Raw genomic sequence first — 18,570 nt, 5'->3', positions numbered from 1 at the left:
TCTTGGTGCCAACTCTACTTTGAAAATTAAAAGTCATTTATTAGCATTCCAATCTGGTCTTAATGTAGTTGGGCCCTAATGTGATATATGCCCAATGGCTATTATGCTTTAAATCCAATTAACCAGAGACCCTTCACTAACTTTAGGACTTTTCCACTAAGTCATAGTCAAGAAAGTCAATTAAAAGTCAAAAATCTGATTTTTGGGTGTAACAGTGACTAAAGATGATTAATGCTAAGGATTATGATGGTTGTTGATGGTAATTTGTTAAGGATGATTGGAGCTAGGTGGTTATTGCTTATGATTGATGGTTCTAGATGATTTGAAAGCGGTGAAAACAACCTCTATTTATAGGGAAAAAAGAGAGTCTGGACGATCATAAAAGATCAAAAGTTCCAAGTAAAATAGAACTAATCTATCGCGGGGCGACATAATTGTTACGGCGTGCCAGTCTCCATTGCGGCGTGATGAAGCTGACGTGTCGCGTTGGTTTTGTCGTTCTACGATGGTTTTTGAAGATAATGAAGTCGTACGGAGTTTGATTTCTTATGGAATTAGACTTGTAGACGATATCCGAACGTCTTCGTATTCGAATAGAACAATGATTATCAAAAGAGGAGTTTTATTCGATTTCCAACTCTTTGATCTTTATCTTTTCGGATAGGATAAATTAGAACCTTCTAGAATATTCTAGAAGTTCCTAACTGATTTAGGATATTTGGACCCTCATATGATCATTGGGTTGTAGGTAAAGTGGACCTAGGCTCAGTTTATTATTTTGTCCATAACTTACTCTTTTTAAGTTGAATTTGGACTTATAATATATCTTTGGAAAGCTCTTTTCAAGCCCCATCCAACTAAACAATAATTGGACTAATATTATTGACTAAAATAATCTAGTTAGGATGTTTTTATAGATCGGACATGAAATGAATGATTTTAAGGACACGAAATGAACGATTTTGAGTTTAAGGACACGAAATGAATGATAGATCTTGGATTAAAATTTTTTAGGCAAGGTTAGGAATATGGTCAGGGCTTAAGGAAACTTCACGAGACTCTTCAACTCTTTACCGAACTCGTCAATCAAAGACGTGAAAGGTACTCATCACTAGATTTGGTTTTTGGGGAGACACAATCAGGTGTCTACAGAAGCTCCTACTTTGACTGAGTTTGGAGAAACGTAAGTTTCAAATATGCTAGTCAAAGTAAGTCTATAGGGACGAAGAATGATTCAGAATGTTCTGCGATCCTAAACCATCCTTTTTAACGCCGATGCTTGCAGAAAGCGTCAATTCTACAATTAAAGGAGTTAAAGAAACTCGTATCTGGGTTTGCTGAGCACACGTCTCTAGGTGACATCAAATCAAAGTTTTGTTTTGTTTGACAACCTCCACATTCTCAGGAAGCGTTGTCGAAGGCCGCTACGCTTCGAGCCATCTTCTCAAATCAGGGTTAACAACCTCCACATTTTCAGGGAGTGATGTCAAAGACCACTACGCTTTGAGCCATCTTCTCAAATTGGATGACAACCTCCACATTCTCAGGAAGTGCAGTCGAAGACCACTTTTCTTTAATCCGTCTTCAAATTGTGTGACAACCTTCGCATTCTCAGGGAGCGCTATCAAAGACCACTTCGCTTTGGCCCGTCTTCAAAATTTCTGGTCTTCACGCTTTGGAAGTGATAGTTTATCACGCTTTGGAAAACCTATCGTAAAACCCTACTCTTTAAGATATTACCGAGCTCAAATCGATTTCCGTAGAAATCTTCCTTTAATGGTTATATCTCGCCTAGAGAGTCGTATCGAACCGTCTTTGGAAATTGTGATCATAATCGTGCCGATCATCGCTCAATGTGATCCTAATCAGGCCGACTGCTACTCAAATGTGTTCAATCAATATGTAATCAAAATTTGATCGTCATCAGGTCGATCATCAATCAAATGTGATCGTAATCGAGATGATTTCTAATCAAAGGTGATCGTAATCGGGCCGGTAATAATCAAATGTGATTGTAATCGGGCCGACCATCAATCAAATCAAGATCTTTAGTAAACTGCTCATTTGTTCATCAATTGCTCATTATGAGGCTTCGGGAAAAATCAAATGCTCATCACGAGGCTCAAATTATTGTCTAGCAAACTATTCTACAAGAGTTCAAAAACTGACGTGCTACGTCAGGTTCCCATCGCACGGCGACAGGCTTATCGCTACGTGTTAGGTTTATTGTGTTGCGGTAGATCTGTCGTATTGCGTTGAATTCAGGTTTATTTGTGAATTTAAACTCCTTGTGCTCGTTCGGCTACGCTGCCATTTGTTTTTGCTCGTTTTTTGCTTAAACAAATCGCCTCAAATCTCTTGTAAAGGTTACTCGTTCGTGAGGGACTTAGTATACCTGCAATTATATTTTAGACTATAGGACTTTTCTCGTGTTTAACTCGACTCAATGTGATTCATCTCGACTAGAATTGAAGTGTATGACTCATGTGTGTAGACTCAACTCGGTGTGGTAACATGACGTGACTCAATGTGCATGACTCGTGTGTGCATTATGTGGTGATAGTGCTTGTGCAACTCAAAAATGCATAAAAGCAAAAATATTTTGTCATTTTTATGGAGGGTATCGACTTTCTCCCGAAAAGAAAGACGTGAAATGAAAAGAGGTAAAGTGTTGGGTGTTGGTGAAAACGAAGTTTTTGAACTTCCCCAATAGGAAAAGGGATGAAAAGAATGAATTGAGTGATGATGCATGTTGAATGAGCTTAATCGAGTTTGTGTATCATGGTATTTCATGGTGCAAGGATTATAGCATCATAGACTATGTCAATTGGTGAAGAAAGTATTTGGGTAACTTAGGCTCGGAGGCTAAGTACCTCATTCTTTGTGGTGCAATGATGATCGTGATATAGGGGTGATTCTAAGATGACAAGGCATGCTTCGAAGCCGTATCAAGATTTCATGACAAAGGGTTCCTAAAGAAAGGAATATTTGGCTACATATTTGTGCTGTGTGTGAAAGTGACACTAAGGTTAGGTTACAAAGGCTAATGGTATGGAGAAATATTTTTTAGAAGAGCCAAATGGTGGTGACTCTTAGGCTGGTAGGCTAATGAAGTAGGGATTAAGCCCCCAAGTCTAGGTCTAAATGGATAGGGATGAGCATTGGAGATCTCTTGATATGATCATGATGTGAATATGTGAATGAATAAGTATTACGGCCGCACCCCAATGTGGGGTTGCCTAGGTATCCGTTAGGAATCAGGCCGGACGTAGCTCTAAACGAACCTCGCACAAGTGTGTGTACACCTCAAGGAGGTCTTTCAAGGGTTGTAATGGGGTTAGGCTAAAGGTTGAAGAAAAAGGGATAAAGACCAAGACCTACAGTAAGTCCCCAAGGTGTGTAACCTTGCATTTGAATCTTGGTATTTGTATGCTTGGTGTTTCTCACTTTTGAACTTGTTTTTTTCTCTTTTTGCATTCGATATTTGTATTTTAATCTCCTTTGGATAAGTGCGAGCAATCCCGATCATGCGGTCTATCACTCATTTGGCGTTCATGCTCCTTAGGCATGGTGCCGAGCACTCGATAAGAGATGCAATTTGAGACGTGTTTATATCAAAGACAATGGAACACTTGCCCTTTTGAACACTTTTACTTTTCTTTTTGAACTTTTGGACTTTCTCAACCTTTTGTACTTAGCTTTGAAAATTGCATAAGTTGCACAGCGTCCCATCCTAAGGTTAAGTTGATGTGGGTTGAACAAATGAAGGTCAATCGTTAGACGAGGCTCAAAGTGGTTTATTGAGGAAAGATTGCATACTCGAAAGGGTAAAGGTGATATGATGTGGCTACAAGAGGTGCCTCAAATCATTGATATACCTTGTGCTTAATTCACCGTGGATTTTTTTTTTATTTTTTGAAATGCAATGCAATGAACTTATGCAAAGAAATAAATGTTCATTTTATTGAAATTGAAAGGGGTAAAAACAAACTCAATAAGAAACATGATGGAGGGTGCCTATGGTAGACTTATTGAGGGAAAGGGGAAAAACAAGAATAAGAACGAATCATAAAATCTTATCATTGAAGCTCGCTTCGTGCTTTCTGGTTTCCGTGACCAAAGGTTGTAGAAAAGGAAACCATGGACACTTATTGTTAATCACATGACTCGAACTCGATTCAACATGCATAGATGTGGAAATTCCCGAAAGAACATGGTGTATGAGGGAGAATAATATGTATGGGGAAAGTATGAAAGAGGAAAGTATGCAAGGAGGGAAAGTATGTATAGGGAAAGTATGTGAATGTGGAAAGTGTTTAAGACGGAAAGTGTGAGGTATGTAATGTATGGAAAATGATGTAAAAGGGAAAAGATGTTTTTGTGGGAGGATATGGAAATTTCCGGGAATAGGATGGACCCTCAACTCGAATGATGGAAAGGATGTCTGTTTGTCTCATAATACTCAATACATATTCTATTTAACAATCTATATGACGACATACATTTGAATATTTGATCTGTAATTGATTACTTATTAGGCAATAAAAACATATAGTATAAAACGAACTTTATAACATTGATTAGATTGATAAGACATGGTCATGGTGTGAAAAAGGTATGTACAAAGTTGGTGCAAAGCCTCGTGAATGTAAGTGTTATTTACAAGACTCGTGTCATGACCATGTGACTAGACATGTGGTTAGACTCAAACAAGACCAGGGAAAGACTATATGGGTATTAAACTGGTTAATCGTAACAGTGGGACTTAATGCGAAGACTTGGAAGAATAGTCGAACCATCGCACAACGATGGAACCATCGCATGGCGTTGGTTATGGTCCCATCGCGATGCGCTAATTATTGACGCGCCGCGTTGGGAGCCTACATCCTGCGCTACTGATTATAGTGGCGCACCATCACTAGAACGTCACCACAATCTGTTTTCATCCATTCTTTAAAAGGTTTAAGCCTATAGTCTTCTAGGTCGAGCATATTCATTCTTTATGAGTTGATTTTAATTATCCAAATTAATTAAGCTAAGCCTTTGGGTTAGTATATACAAGTCATATGTACAAGAATCAAGTTAAGACAAAGGTTAGTTTGTATAGGCATATGTACAACAATAAAGGTTAGTTTAATCACAAACAATCTATTCACAAGTAAGATATGCACAAGTAGGATATGCACAAGTAGTTAACTAGCCACGATATGATGTAATGAGTTTGCCACATAAATGAGAGTTGAGTGTGTGAGCACCAGTCTTGAATTTTATATGCTCTTGTGGTTCGCTCTATTTGACAATTATTAGGGAAGATTGGCAATTGGATGGATTTGATTGATTGACTTTGATACTTATTTGTCGGATTTACCTTGAATCGTATTTATTGATTTAAATCGTAATTGGGGTGAAGTATTGATTTCTTTATTCGTTGCTTTGCTTAGGGACAAGCAAAGGTTTAGCTTGGGGGAGTTTGATTAGTCTATTTTATATGTATTTTTATTCCCCATCCCAAGGTCATATTTATGTTTATTTGAGATATGCAGAGCTATTTATATTACGAATATACGTTATCTAGTGTTTTTGTAGAGTTGATACTATTTTGTAGAAATTTGCAGTATTATGATAATTTTCGAGCTTATTAAACCACTACGAAAATATTAGAGATGGATCGTATTTTATGACTGTAGTATTTGAAGCCCAAGGCCGAGCTAATTAAATTTGGTTCGGTGGTTAAGGGCTTGATTCGTTTGGAGTACTAATTTTATTACAAGTCCAATACTTGGATATCAAGAAGAAGGAAATTATGGACCAAGTAATAAGGCCACGGATCAGAACCCAACTTTAGTTATAGGCCCAAGTGGAAAGGTCCAATTTCATAAAGAAATCTGATGGGTATAATTTTTGGCCAGGCCCAATCGAGCGGCCCGATTCACGGTCTGGCGAATATCTTGAAGCTGAGCGTTTAGTTGGTGGGCTTGAATATAAAAGGGGTAGTAGTACCGTAGGTGGGGAGGTCAGCTTATTTGTTTTATTTAGTTTTAGTTTGATAATTAGATTTCTTAATTCTTGCGTAGGTAGTAGGCTTTAGTGGGGGTTTTAGATTTTATCAAGTTTTCCATTAGTTAAGCTTTTGTTTTTTTTTTTTTTTTATGCTTTTGACATTATTGTTTTACATGTTACTTGATTTTCTTTGAGATACATTTGTTTTACGAGACTTCTTTTACGATTGATGATATTTTGCTTTCTTTAATTTCTTTTTATTATTGTTTTGATTTTGTTTGTTTTAATCACTTTGACTACTTTATTTTTAATTATGTGTGAATAGTTTTATATTAAGGGTTTTGGGAATCCATGAATAATATGAAGGGATGACTTATTACTGTTGATTGTTAATGTTTTAGATTAATTTCCTATTGATTGAATTACTGCTATGCAATTAGATTAGCGATGGTTTAATTGTATGAGTTACGCAATATTGATTTGAGATTCAACAAATGAGAATCGGTATTAAGGCTTAGTTTCAATAGGCATATTAATTTATTAATGGTTAAGTCAAGATTCGAGAGATGCGATTTAATACCGTTAGATTAATTATGTGATTGTAATACGTAGCGAAAGCTCTTTATGATCTGATTAATTCATGCATTGATAATTGATTGTTATGTTTTATCCTGGAATATTATTTATTGGTGAACTTATACCCTAGGCTTTGATTTATTGTTGTTCCCCTTAATTTTAGTTGCGTTAATTATTTTATTCTTCGTAGTTTATTTCTCATGAAAACAATTTGGTTACTTGATAATTTAAATTATATTAATTATTTAGGAATTAAAAGACCTTGTTTCCCTATGGTTTCGAACCTACTTCCCTATCTACTTTAGTTAGAGGACTTAGGAACTACTTTTGATTTGGTGATACGACTAGATCCTGTCAAAATTTAGCATTGTTGCCGGGGAAACAGTTTTATTTTTATTTCTGATTATTTTTGTAGTCTAGATTATTTTCTTTAGTCTCCGAGAACGCAATTTATTTGGGACAGTTTATCATATTTGCTTGTTCATTTTTGTGTTTATGCCCAACGGTTATAGATCAGGTTATATTCCATTCAATCCTGAAATCGAACGTTCTTTCCATAGACAGAAGAATCTTTACAGACAAGTACGAGCTACTTCCAAGGGTAATATACCTTTGGAACCCCCATCTGAATTTAGCGACACAGATCTATCTTTAGTACCAGAATCAAAGATGACTGCTCCACCACCTCGCAAGCTCAGCGATTATTCGCAGCCTTCCCTAATGGATCTTCCACACCTTGCTCCTCCACCGGATCTAGAAGGAGTGCAATTTGAGATCAAACCCTAGTTTATTAGCATGATAGAAAGGAAGCAATTTGGCAGCACCAAGAATGAGGATCCTAATCTTCATATTCTAGATTATTGCAAATATTGCAACACCATTAGACAAGCTGGGGTCACACAGGACCAAATCAGGTAGATTCTTTTTCCTTTTTCTTTGTATGGTAAAGCTAAATTATGGTAAAATGGATTAAATAAAATTACACTTGGTATTATTGACTAGAATTATCTTGTTTTAGCTTTTTATAAGAAGTATTATCCTGTAGAGAAGACAACTCTAACCTGAAGCTCAATCCCTAATTTTTCCCAAGATGTTGATGAGTCCTTATATGAAGCTTGGGAAAGGTTTAAGGATATGCAGAGAGATTGTCCCCATCATGGGATACTACAGTGGTCGTTAATCCAAGCCTTTTACAACGGACTTGGAAATAATTTAAGAATAATTTTGGACTTGCAGCAAATGGAAGATTCATGAATTTGGATAAGAATGTAGCGAGCAATGTTGTCGAAGAGATGGCTATTCACAATTTCCAATATGGGAATCCCAAAGGATTTGCAAATAGGGGAAAACACCAAGTCGATTCTATATCCTTTTTGCAAGCACAATTGACTTCTATTAGCCAGAAACTAGACAATATTAATAATTCTAATTCATCTTCTGTTGCTAATGTTTCTGCTGCTGGTACTAATTCTGCAACATTTGGTGAAAATTGTGGTCTTGTAGGTCATTGGGCGCAAGAATGTAGGAGTTCACTTGAGAAGATTAATGCTTTTCAGACCTATAAGTAAATTAGTCCACACTCTAACACTTACAATGCAAGGTTGAAAAATAACCCAAATATATCGTGTAATAGTATGAATAATGTGCTTAACCCTCCAACATGGGTACAACAACTACATCAGAGGTACTACCAACCTCCACATTAGAGACCATAACAGGTTGTTACTTCTCCATCCGATTCAGGCCTATTGGAAATCAAATGTTGTTACTAGCCCTATAGGGCCCTAGGGAAAAACTAACTCTTCTGATGATAAATTGCAGGGTAAAACTAAAGATAAGATCGGAGAAGTGCAGAGCCCTTCAATTAAATTACCCTTCCTAAATCGACATCTTAAGAATAAGTTGGATAAGCAGTTTGGCAAGTTTCTCGAGGTTGTCAAAACTTTGCAGGTAACAGTTCTTTTCATAGATTTAGTTACTCATGTTCCTGCATATGCTAAAATTTATGAAAGAAATTTTGACTAAAGATCTATTAGTGAGGTAGATACAGTTGCTTTTACTACAGAAGTGCTATATTATAAAATAAATCTCCACCTAAACTAAAAGATCTGGGTAGTTTTTCTATCCTTTGTCATATTGGTAATATGCTGATTGAAAAAGCTTTATGTGATTTGGGTGCTAGTGTAAGTGTTATGCCATTATCTGTGTGCTCTAAATTAAATATGGGTAAATTAAAATCTACCAATATTACTCTGTAAATGGCCGACCGTTCTATTAAATACCCTTTAGGTATTTTAGAGGATGTTCCTGCTAGAGCAGGTAAATTTTATATACCTGTTGATTTTGTTGTTCTTGATATGGAGGAAGATTTGCAAATTCTGATAATTTTGGGTAGACCGTTCCTTCATACTGCAGATGCAATAATAAATGTGAAAAGCGGTAAACTTACACTATGTGTAGGGGATGATAATATCACTTTTAATCTAAATAATTTCCCCAAAAAGTCCTATGTTAGAGGAAATTAAAAGTGCTTTAGTATTGGTGTGGTCGATGTAAATAATTATTCTAATAAGCCTCAAGCTCTCATTAAAGATCCCTTGGAGGCGGCATTTTGTGTTACATCTTCCACAGGAAAAACTAATGCATGGAAACATGAAGTGGATGCTATATAACGAACTCTAAATTGTGTAGGGCTTGGGTTTGAAGATGAACAAGTGGAGAAAGAGAAGCAAATTGCAAAAATTGAGCCCATAGTGAAAGTCCCATCCGATGGAGTGATATTTTCTCAACCAAGGGAAAAAACAAAGAAAATCAAGTGTAAGAAGAAATTTCGAGCAGCAAGTAGCAAGAAGATACCTGATCGGACTCTAGAGGTGGGCCTGGTCAGGCTAAGCTCGCCCGGTTGGGCGCAAGAGCGCGTCAGCAAAACTGGCCGACTTCAAAACACCATAATTTTTGCGTTTCTTAACGAAATTTTGCGTGTGACCTGTCGTTGGAAAGTTTTCAAGTCTACTTTCCAATACAATTAGAGTCACTACATTATCATTTTGCTTCTTTTCCTACTAACACTTTGTTTCTTTCTTGCTCAAAATTATACCAAAGTGATGCATTGCGATGTTTGGGATGGTGGTGGCTACGAGTTTGATGATGACTGTTAGTCACTTGGATTACTAGCATCCCTTTAAGCCAATGAGGACATTGCCTGATTTAGCTTGAGGGGGATTTCTTGTATATATAGGTACTCTTTCTTTCCCTTTTCTTTTTATTTTCTTTGGTGTGCTTAGTTTAGTTTTATTATTTTCTTTGTCTAGTTTTTTATTTGGTTTCAATAGTATAGATTTTATTGTTTTCTAGGTTAGTTTTTTATTGCTTTAAAACAAAAAAAATCAAAAAATACGTTAATGAATTATAAATCATGCTTCCCTGTGCCCCTTGATGAAAATTTTTCAAAATTGTTTTGATTCTTGGTTATTGGTGATAAATATTGTGGATTAGCTGGTTATGATTTGATATTTGATTGCCTTGAAACCTTAACTTGTGTCAAATTTGCCCAACTACTTGTGAATATAGTGCTTGAGTAGTTGATTTGGGGAATGTGTACTAGTTCCTAGTATGTCAATGAAGTTGAGTATTGGTTTTTAACTTAAGTTATGTTTTTATGACTCATTATTATGCACAGTGAGGAGGACGAAGGCATTTGTTTTTTTAGATAGCCTTAAGACGATATTACATACATTTGTTCCCTTCTTGCTGCCCATGTTGCTTGTGCCCTTTATTGTTTATTTAGCCACATTACAAGCCTATTTAAGCCCCATTGGTTACTAGTCCCAAGCTTGGCTTGGGGAAGCTAATAGTGAGTGAGGTGAGGGAGTTGTAGTGTGCATATAATTTGCACAATTTGGGTGGATTTGAGAAGTTATTTGTTTGTTCTTATTTTGTGAATTGGAAAAAAAAAATTGAACAGGTGTTCAAAAGTTGAAAATTTTCCAATGTGAGGCAAAAAGAAAAAAAAGAGCAAAAGAAAAAAAGAAAATTGTTTCAATGTTCAAGTGTTCCAATTGTAGGTTGTTCAAGAAAAAAAAAGAAAAAAATTCAAAAGAAAAAAAAAATCAAGTTCAAAAGAAAGAAAATTTCAAAGTTTATTTGTTCACTCAAATTCTATAATATTATATTTGTATGAGTGAAATTGAAAGTGTTGAAAAATTCGTGAAATATTGGATTGGTTGTTTGGTGAATTTTGGTAGAGTTGAGCTGGAGATTTATGGTCATTATTTATTTTTGACCTTATTTTTATTAGGATTTGGCTCCCTTGAGCATGACTTTACTATCACATTTTCCCAAATATTTCCTACCCTTTTACCCTAGCCTTACTGATAGGCGCGTCGCGTACCTAACAAAAATAACCTAACTATTCCTCCTAACTATGTAGTCGGGCAAGTAAGGGTCGAATTCCAAGAGACTAAGGTTCACCTAATTAATCAGACTCAAGTAATCACCAAGTAAGTAACCAAATCAATGATGACGAATACTAAAAGCTGAAATATTAAATAGCACAATTAATCTAGAGAAAGTGATGAATCAATAAACTAAAGCATCCAAGATCAAGCATTACCATGAATATAATTAATGTATTAATAAATCTACCCACCATAACAAATCAATTGACAAGAGGAAAAGCATTGCCTAAACAATACCAAAGGAATAAGCTGTCTTCTAAAAGTGATTACAATGGGTATTTATACCCCTTAAAAAGATAAAAAGCCGAAATTAATTAAAGACGGTTTCAGCGCAACAGTGCCTTGTCTGCACAGGAAAAGCCTGCCTGATCGGGCGGCCGAGGTAAAACTCCTTCTTTGTGTTCTTCTTCTGCCCGGTCGGCCAGGGCTTTGAGTGTCCAGTCGGGCGCGCAACACAACTTGAGAATGAAGCTCTGAAGATGACACTCCTCATTGCCCGGTCAGCCAGGGCATTACATGCCCGGTCATCCAAGGCATGTGGGATCGATGATGATTCTTCGTAGTTAGCTCTTCCTTCCTTCGCCCTGGCAGCCATGGCATGGAGTATTCGGTAGGGCATTGGGGAAATCTTCATATTTCACTCAACAACCTCTCCTATAACCATCCAAGACAAGTCCGATTCATCCAAGAAACCTCCGTATTCCTGTGAAACTCAATAAAATAGATCGAACACACTAGAGAAGAGATTGTTAGCGAGAAATGGCTCCGTAGAACCCAAAACCATGCAAATATACGCTATAAAATAGGGGTAAAATATGGTATAAAATGCATACATCAAATTCCCCCAGGCTAATCTTTTGCTCGCCCTCAAGAAAGACAATAAAAAATAACGAATAACTAAGTAAACATATTTCACCCCATAATGAAATTGAAAATCATAGACTCAAAATCGAAATCAGACAAGCACACATCTTATCCAACCAATCGGATCACTCAAACCATCAATCAACCTAAGTAGTTGTCAAGCGAAACCAACCATGTATAACTCGGGAATTGATGACTAAAATATCTCACTTGATGATCACTATACACAACATTTATGTGGCAAGCTAAAAATGAGCTCGATCTCTCTCCATCCCCACCAACAATGAAAACCCCCCATCTCACAACACTCGCGTGTTTAAAGGGTTATATTATCGCTCAACCTAGTCAAATGTCGACTCGAAATGTGACATATACTCCAGCATTTTGGCAAGGGACTCATTTCACATGAACACAATACCATGCACGAAGGTGAGAAGGTCTTTTCAAGCTTGTAACGTAAGCCGGGTAAAAGTCGGTAGGAAGTAAAATTGGGAGATGTAGGCAATCATAGTCTAACCGGGGAGCTATCGAACATAAACAATAAACATCCTCGATCCATAATTCTCACTCACAAGAGCACATATCCAAATTACAGTGTGAACATCCACTATTACCTTTATTTTTCATTCTTCTTTCTTTTTTCTTTATTTTACTTCTCTTTTTTTCTTCTTCTTCTTCTTCTTTGTTTTTTTTTTTCGTTTCATTCACTTTCCAATGATAAAACCTCCATGCTTGTGTTTCCTTCTTTTTTCTCTTTTTTTTTTCATAGAGCTCCACATTAAACGCCAATTTCATCACAAAATTAAACAAACACAACGATATAAAGCTCCCCCAAGATAGACTTGGGAAAAGTGACCAATTGGGGCCAAGGGGTTAATGTTGTGACTTTCATAAAAAATATGGACTAGGCTACAACATGGGTGAGCAAGAAGGGAACAAATGTTTCTAAATTCATCTGGAGGTCACCTAAAGAACATGACCTTCGTCCTTCTCAACATGCAAGTGCAATGTATTATGACACATTACTAAGAGTCTAAAGTCAAAACTAAGATCAATATCACACCAGGAACTAGACACATATGAATAAATAATTAAGGCTCAAGCCTCACATTTAACACACTCAAGCTCCAGACTCATACATGGTTAATAAAGTTGACTTCTACTAGGGATCAAAACAATTCAAGGTCAAATCATGATCATTTAATTCGCAATGCAAGCCTTTCAATCAAGATCAAGTCAAAAACCTTTTGGCAACAAGGATAGGGGCACTAAGAAGTAGTTCACTGGCAATTCATTATCATGATTATCGTATTTTTTTTTAGATAACCAAAGCAATAAAACAAACCAAACAAAGCAAAAATAAATAAGAGAACGTAGCGAGAGATATATACATATACACAAACCTCCCCCAAGCTACACTGGGTAATGGCCTTATTGTAACGTATGGGAGGTGGGAAAAACACCTATGAATTCTCACTCAAATTATTCATCATCATCATCACCAGCTGCCCCACTACTACCTGCAATGTCTCCCACATCGACAAAAGTATACCACGAAGGATGGGAAGCATCCCTCAGAATGTGACCTTGCCTGCAAAAATAGTCATAAACAAGATGCATAGACAGGCGATAGTCGGTCTCAAGTGTCTGGAGATGGGAAGAAAGATCCCGGATGCCAGCCATGATGGCCTAATTGTTAGAAGAGATAGGCGGTGTAGGTGGTGCAGGGGAAGATGAAGAGGGTTCAGTAGACTCTCGCTTATAGTAAGTCCTCATGGGGGAAACTGGGTTAGGTGAACTACTAGGGACCTCTAAAAGATATGAAGATTGGTGAAGGCGAATCTTAGTAAGGTCAGGAGAGGGTAAGGAGATGGATCGCCTATTATTCTTTCAAATAAGCCTTTTTGTAATTGCCAAGTTCAATGGACATCCAGTTGGTGGCAATGAAATAATGTTGGTCCAAGGTAATGGGACCTGGCACTGGTGTGGTGAGATTCATCAAAACCCTACTTAACTGCCAAGTGGGTCACCAAACCGCCTATGACTATAGGGATGTTGGTACGGTCTCCATTAGGTTTGACAGTGGTGAAGGTAAGTCCCTGTTTCCTAAGATGAAGGGAAAATAGGGGAGCAATGTTCATCCAAAAACCTTCATCAAAATCCCCATATCTTAGGTAACTACCCAAGATCGCAACCTTGTCTGCCCTAACGTTATTAGGTTGTATCCGTCCAAAAATAGTCCACCCAGAAAAGCGAGTCCAAAGTTTAAGGACGGGTTGATGGATTTTGTTAGGCGGGGCATGTTGCATAGACTCAATGTTATCACCTGTCATGGAAAACGAAAAATCCCCATATATGAAATTGTTCGGTTGCATGGTTAATCCTGTGGATGGAAGACCAAACTTCCTAGAAAAACCATCTAATGTAAGACGATGGGATTTATTCAACAATCTATAAACTACATGTGTCACCAAACCATCTCTACCTTTTACTGCATCAAAAGAGCTCAAGAATTCAAGAGTGATGTCTTCATATGTATAATGGATCATGTTAAAAAATAATTGAGACATGCCAAGTTTAGAAAACAAAGTTCTACATTCAGAATCAATTCCTAATTTTGCAAGAAGAGAGCGGTCTATAAAACGAGTAGGAATTACCTTCCGATGTTGGAGATCTAGGAAACGCTTCTTTTGATTTAGAAATTCGGCCACGAACTTGATGTTTGGGAACCCTATAATGCTCTCCAAATCTAGTTGTGGATCTTGAGGGGCGCTCCTATTTCTCTTCCTTGTAGCCATGGATGTTTCTCAAGCTTTCTTTCTCTAGAAAAAATGAAATTTGGGTGAGATGAGTGTTTGGAGGGAGAGGAATAGAAATAGAGGTTGGATATGGGGTAGAAGTGATGAAGGATGAAGAAATCAAAAGGATTTGAGGGAAGTTTGTGGGAATTAGAGGAGATGATGAGAGTTAGGGTTTTTTTATTTAGGGGTTTTTAGAGAGAGAGAGTGTGGGAATAATGAAGAGGAAGGAGTATAATGAAATAAAAAGAGGGGCGTTTTTTCTAAAATAGCACTCGATTTTCACGTAGCTACCCCTCGTGCCCGATCGGGCATCAATGCCCGGTCTGACCGTGCGGTGGAGGTTGGAGAAATTTCCGTATGTAATTCTGTTGGTTACTGGATCTCGCGCCCGGTCGGGCAGCTCATGCCCGGCATGACCGGGCGTTAGGGGTTAACTTTTGAGATGAAATGTTTCTCTGCCTCCTGCTTCTCACGCCTGATCGGGCATTGCATGCCCGGCCTGACCGGGAGGTGAAGGGTAACTGACGCCTTAGTCTTCTGTGTTCCTCTTGCCTCTCGCGCCCGGTCGGGCATGCCATGCCCTGTCTGCCAGGGCGATGAGTAATTCCTCGTTTTATCAACCTTTGACGACTTTCTTGACATCCCACTTCTTGCATAGCTCGGTGTTCTCTGAAAAGAAACAACATAAACAACACAAACATGATACTAAAAAGGAAAAGGAAAAATAGGGAAAGCTAAGAAAATGGGTTGCCTCTCGCAAGGGCTTGTTTATAAGGTCGCTAGCTCGACTGTAGTAATGGTCATTAAGTTGGCGATGGGGAAGAGAGTGCGATGTTCACCTTCTCTTCTATAGGATCCCCGACTCGGTAATGCTTCACCCTTTGTCCGTTAACCTTGAAAGTGCCTCCGCCCTTGTTCCATAGTTCAATAGTGCTGTAGGGGTAGGCCTTAAAAACAGTGAAAGGACCCGACCACTTAGACCGAAGCTTACCGGGAAACAATTTCAATCGTGAGTTGAATAGAACGACATGATCTCCTTCCTTGAATTCTCTTCTCACAAGGCCCTTATCATGCCACCGTTTAGTTCTTTCCTTGTATATTTTTGAACTCTCATAGGCTTCAAGACGGAGCTCATCTAGTTCATTCAATTGTAACAATCTCTTTTCTCCCGCTACTTTAGCATCAAAATTTAAACTCTTAATAGCCCAAAATGCTCGGTGTTCTAGCTCAACGGGTAGGTGGCATGCCTTCCCATAGACAAGTCTATATGGGGTTGTACCTATTGACGTTTTAAAAGCTATTCGGTATACCCATAGTGCATCATCAATCTTGGCTGACCAATCTTTTCTTGTCCTTGCAACCGTTTTCTCTAAGATAAACTTAATTTCTCTGTTGGACACTTCAACTTGACCACTGGTTTGTGGATGATAGCCAATGCCAAGCCTGTGTTGCACTCCATATTTTTTCAACATCGCTTCGAACCGATGCTCCAAGAAATGTGTTCCCCTATCACTAATCAACACACGTGGGATACTAAATCGAGGAAAAATAATTTTCTTGAAAAATTTACTTACCACACGAGCATCATTGGTTGGAGTAGCAATAGCTTCAACCCACTTTGACACATAGTCAAAGACTACTAGGATATATCGGTTTCCATGAGAAGAAGGAAACGAACCCATGAAGTCTATCCCCTACACGTCAAATAACTCGACCCGGAGTATGTTGTTAAGTGGCATCTCATTCTTCCTAGAAATATTGCCCGTCCGTAGACAACGATCACAGGTATTGACATAGGAATATACATCTTTGAACAAGGTTGGCCAATAAAAACCGCACTGCAAAATCTTCGTAGTTGTCTTCGAAGGACCTGCATGTCCACAACACGGTAAGTCATGGCAATGAGAGATGACATTGGTTACCTCATTCTTCGAGATACATCGTCTAATCACTGCATCCGCACATAACTTATACAAGAAAGGATCCTCCCAAAAGTGTCTCCTTTCCTCATAGAGGAATTTCTTCCGTTGTTGAGACGAGTAGCCATGAGGCATTGTACCTGTGGATAAAAAATTAGCTAAATCAGCATACCAAGGTTACTCAATTTTCAAAAGAGCTAATAAATGTTCAGCAGGGAAAGAATCATCAAAAGGGAGGTCATCTCCGTCCCTATTATCGAGGAGGAGGCGAGAGAGATGGTCTGCGACGACATTCTCAGTCCCCTTCGTGTCCTTTATCTTGATGTTATAATCTTGCAACTGAAGGATCCAACAAATCAACCACGGCTTGGTGTGACTTTTACTCATTAAATATCTCAATACCGCATGATTTGTATGAATTATTACTTTCGAACCAACTAGGTAAGAATGAAACTTGTCTATTGCGTATATTACTGCTAGTATCTCTTTTCCGGTTGTGGCATAATTCATTTGAGTAGGGCTAAGAGTTTTACTAGAGTAATAAATAGCATGAAGTTTTCTGTCCTTTCGTTGCCCCAAAACGGCTCCTACCTCATAGTCACTAGCATCGCACATAATTTCAAAAGGTAGGGTCCAATCCGGGGGTTGCATAACAGGAGCAGAGATCAAAGATTCCTTCAACCTGTTAAAAGCTTCAAGACAAGCATCAGTAAAAATAAATGGAGCATCCTTAGCTAGAAGCTCAGTTAGGGGTCGAGCAATTTTTGAAAAATCCTTAATGAAGCGACGGTAAAAACCTGCATGACCAAGGAAACTTCGAACTCCTTTTACAGAGTTTGGGGAGGGGGGTAATCGCTCAATGACCTCTATTTTGGCCTTATCGATCTCAATACTCTTATTTGACACGACATGACCTAAAACGATTCCCTATTGTACCATAAAATGACACATTTCCCAGTTTAAAATTAGATTGACTTCCTGACATCTATGGAGCACCTTTTTCAAATTTTCAAGACATACATAGAAAGATGTTCCATAAACAGAAAAATCATCCATAAATACTTCCATAGAATTCTCTATGAGACCTAAAAAAATTGCCATCATACAACGTTCAAACGTGGCCGGGGCATAACATAATCCAAATGGCATCCTACGCTATGAAAAAGTGCCATATGGACATGTGACTATGGTCTTTTCCTGATCACAAGGACGAATAGGAATTTGAAAGAAACCAGAATATCCATCCAAATAACAGAAAAAGGAATTCTTAACCAAACGTTCAAGCATCTAATCAATAAAGGGGAAGGGGAAATGGTCCTTCCGAGTGGCCTTATTCAACTTTCAATAGTTAGTACACATTCGCTACCCTGTGAAAGTCCTAGTGGCGACTAGCTCACCCTTGTCATTCTTGACAACGGTCATACCTGCTTTTTTAGGTACTACTTGTACAGGGCTAACCCACTTACTATCTGAGATAGGGTAAATTATTCCTGTAACAAGCAATTTAAGAACCTCTTTTTTAACTACCTCCATCGTGTTTGGATTAAGCCTTCTTTGAGGTTCTATAGAGGAGGCATGATCGTCCTTAAGAATTATTTTATGCATACAAAAAGAGGGATTAATACCCTTAAAATCATCAATGGTGTACCCAATAACAATTTTTATATTTTCTCAAAACAGTGAGCAGTTGCTCTAATTCTGTGTCATTAAGCTCAACATTAACAATAATAGGATATGTATTATTAGGACCAAGATATGCATATTTAAGAGAAGAGGGAAGGGGTTTCAACTCTACCTCGGGAGGCATAGTACTCTCCCCAACACTCGATACACTAAGGACTTCCTTGACCGGAGCGGTGATTGGATTGGCTTTTGCTTCCTCTAGTAGCCCTGCGTACTCCCTTGTTACCCGATTTTCATCATCGGCACTCCCCACTAACAAAGTTTCAAGTG

General features: G+C 38.0%; 1 protein-coding gene across 1 annotated transcript; it reads right to left on the bottom strand.

Annotated features, from left to right (window-relative positions):
• Positions 1-15,501: 15,501 nt before the first annotated feature.
• On the bottom strand, positions 15,502-16,380 carry LOC110719938 (protein NYNRIN-like). The gene has a single exon (XM_021898919.1). The coding sequence runs from the start codon at positions 16,378-16,380 to the stop codon at positions 15,502-15,504; it is 879 nt and encodes a 292-aa protein (XP_021754611.1).
• Between the last annotated feature and the right edge of the window lie 2,190 nt (positions 16,381-18,570).

Source organism: Chenopodium quinoa, unplaced genomic scaffold (genome assembly GCF_001683475.1).
Source record: "Chenopodium quinoa cultivar QQ74 unplaced genomic scaffold, ASM168347v1, whole genome shotgun sequence".
In the NCBI taxonomy this organism is placed as follows: domain Eukaryota; kingdom Viridiplantae; phylum Streptophyta; class Magnoliopsida; order Caryophyllales; family Amaranthaceae; genus Chenopodium; species Chenopodium quinoa.
Note: the sequence above shows the minus strand (reverse complement) of the source record. Positions and strands in the feature narration are given on the sequence as shown.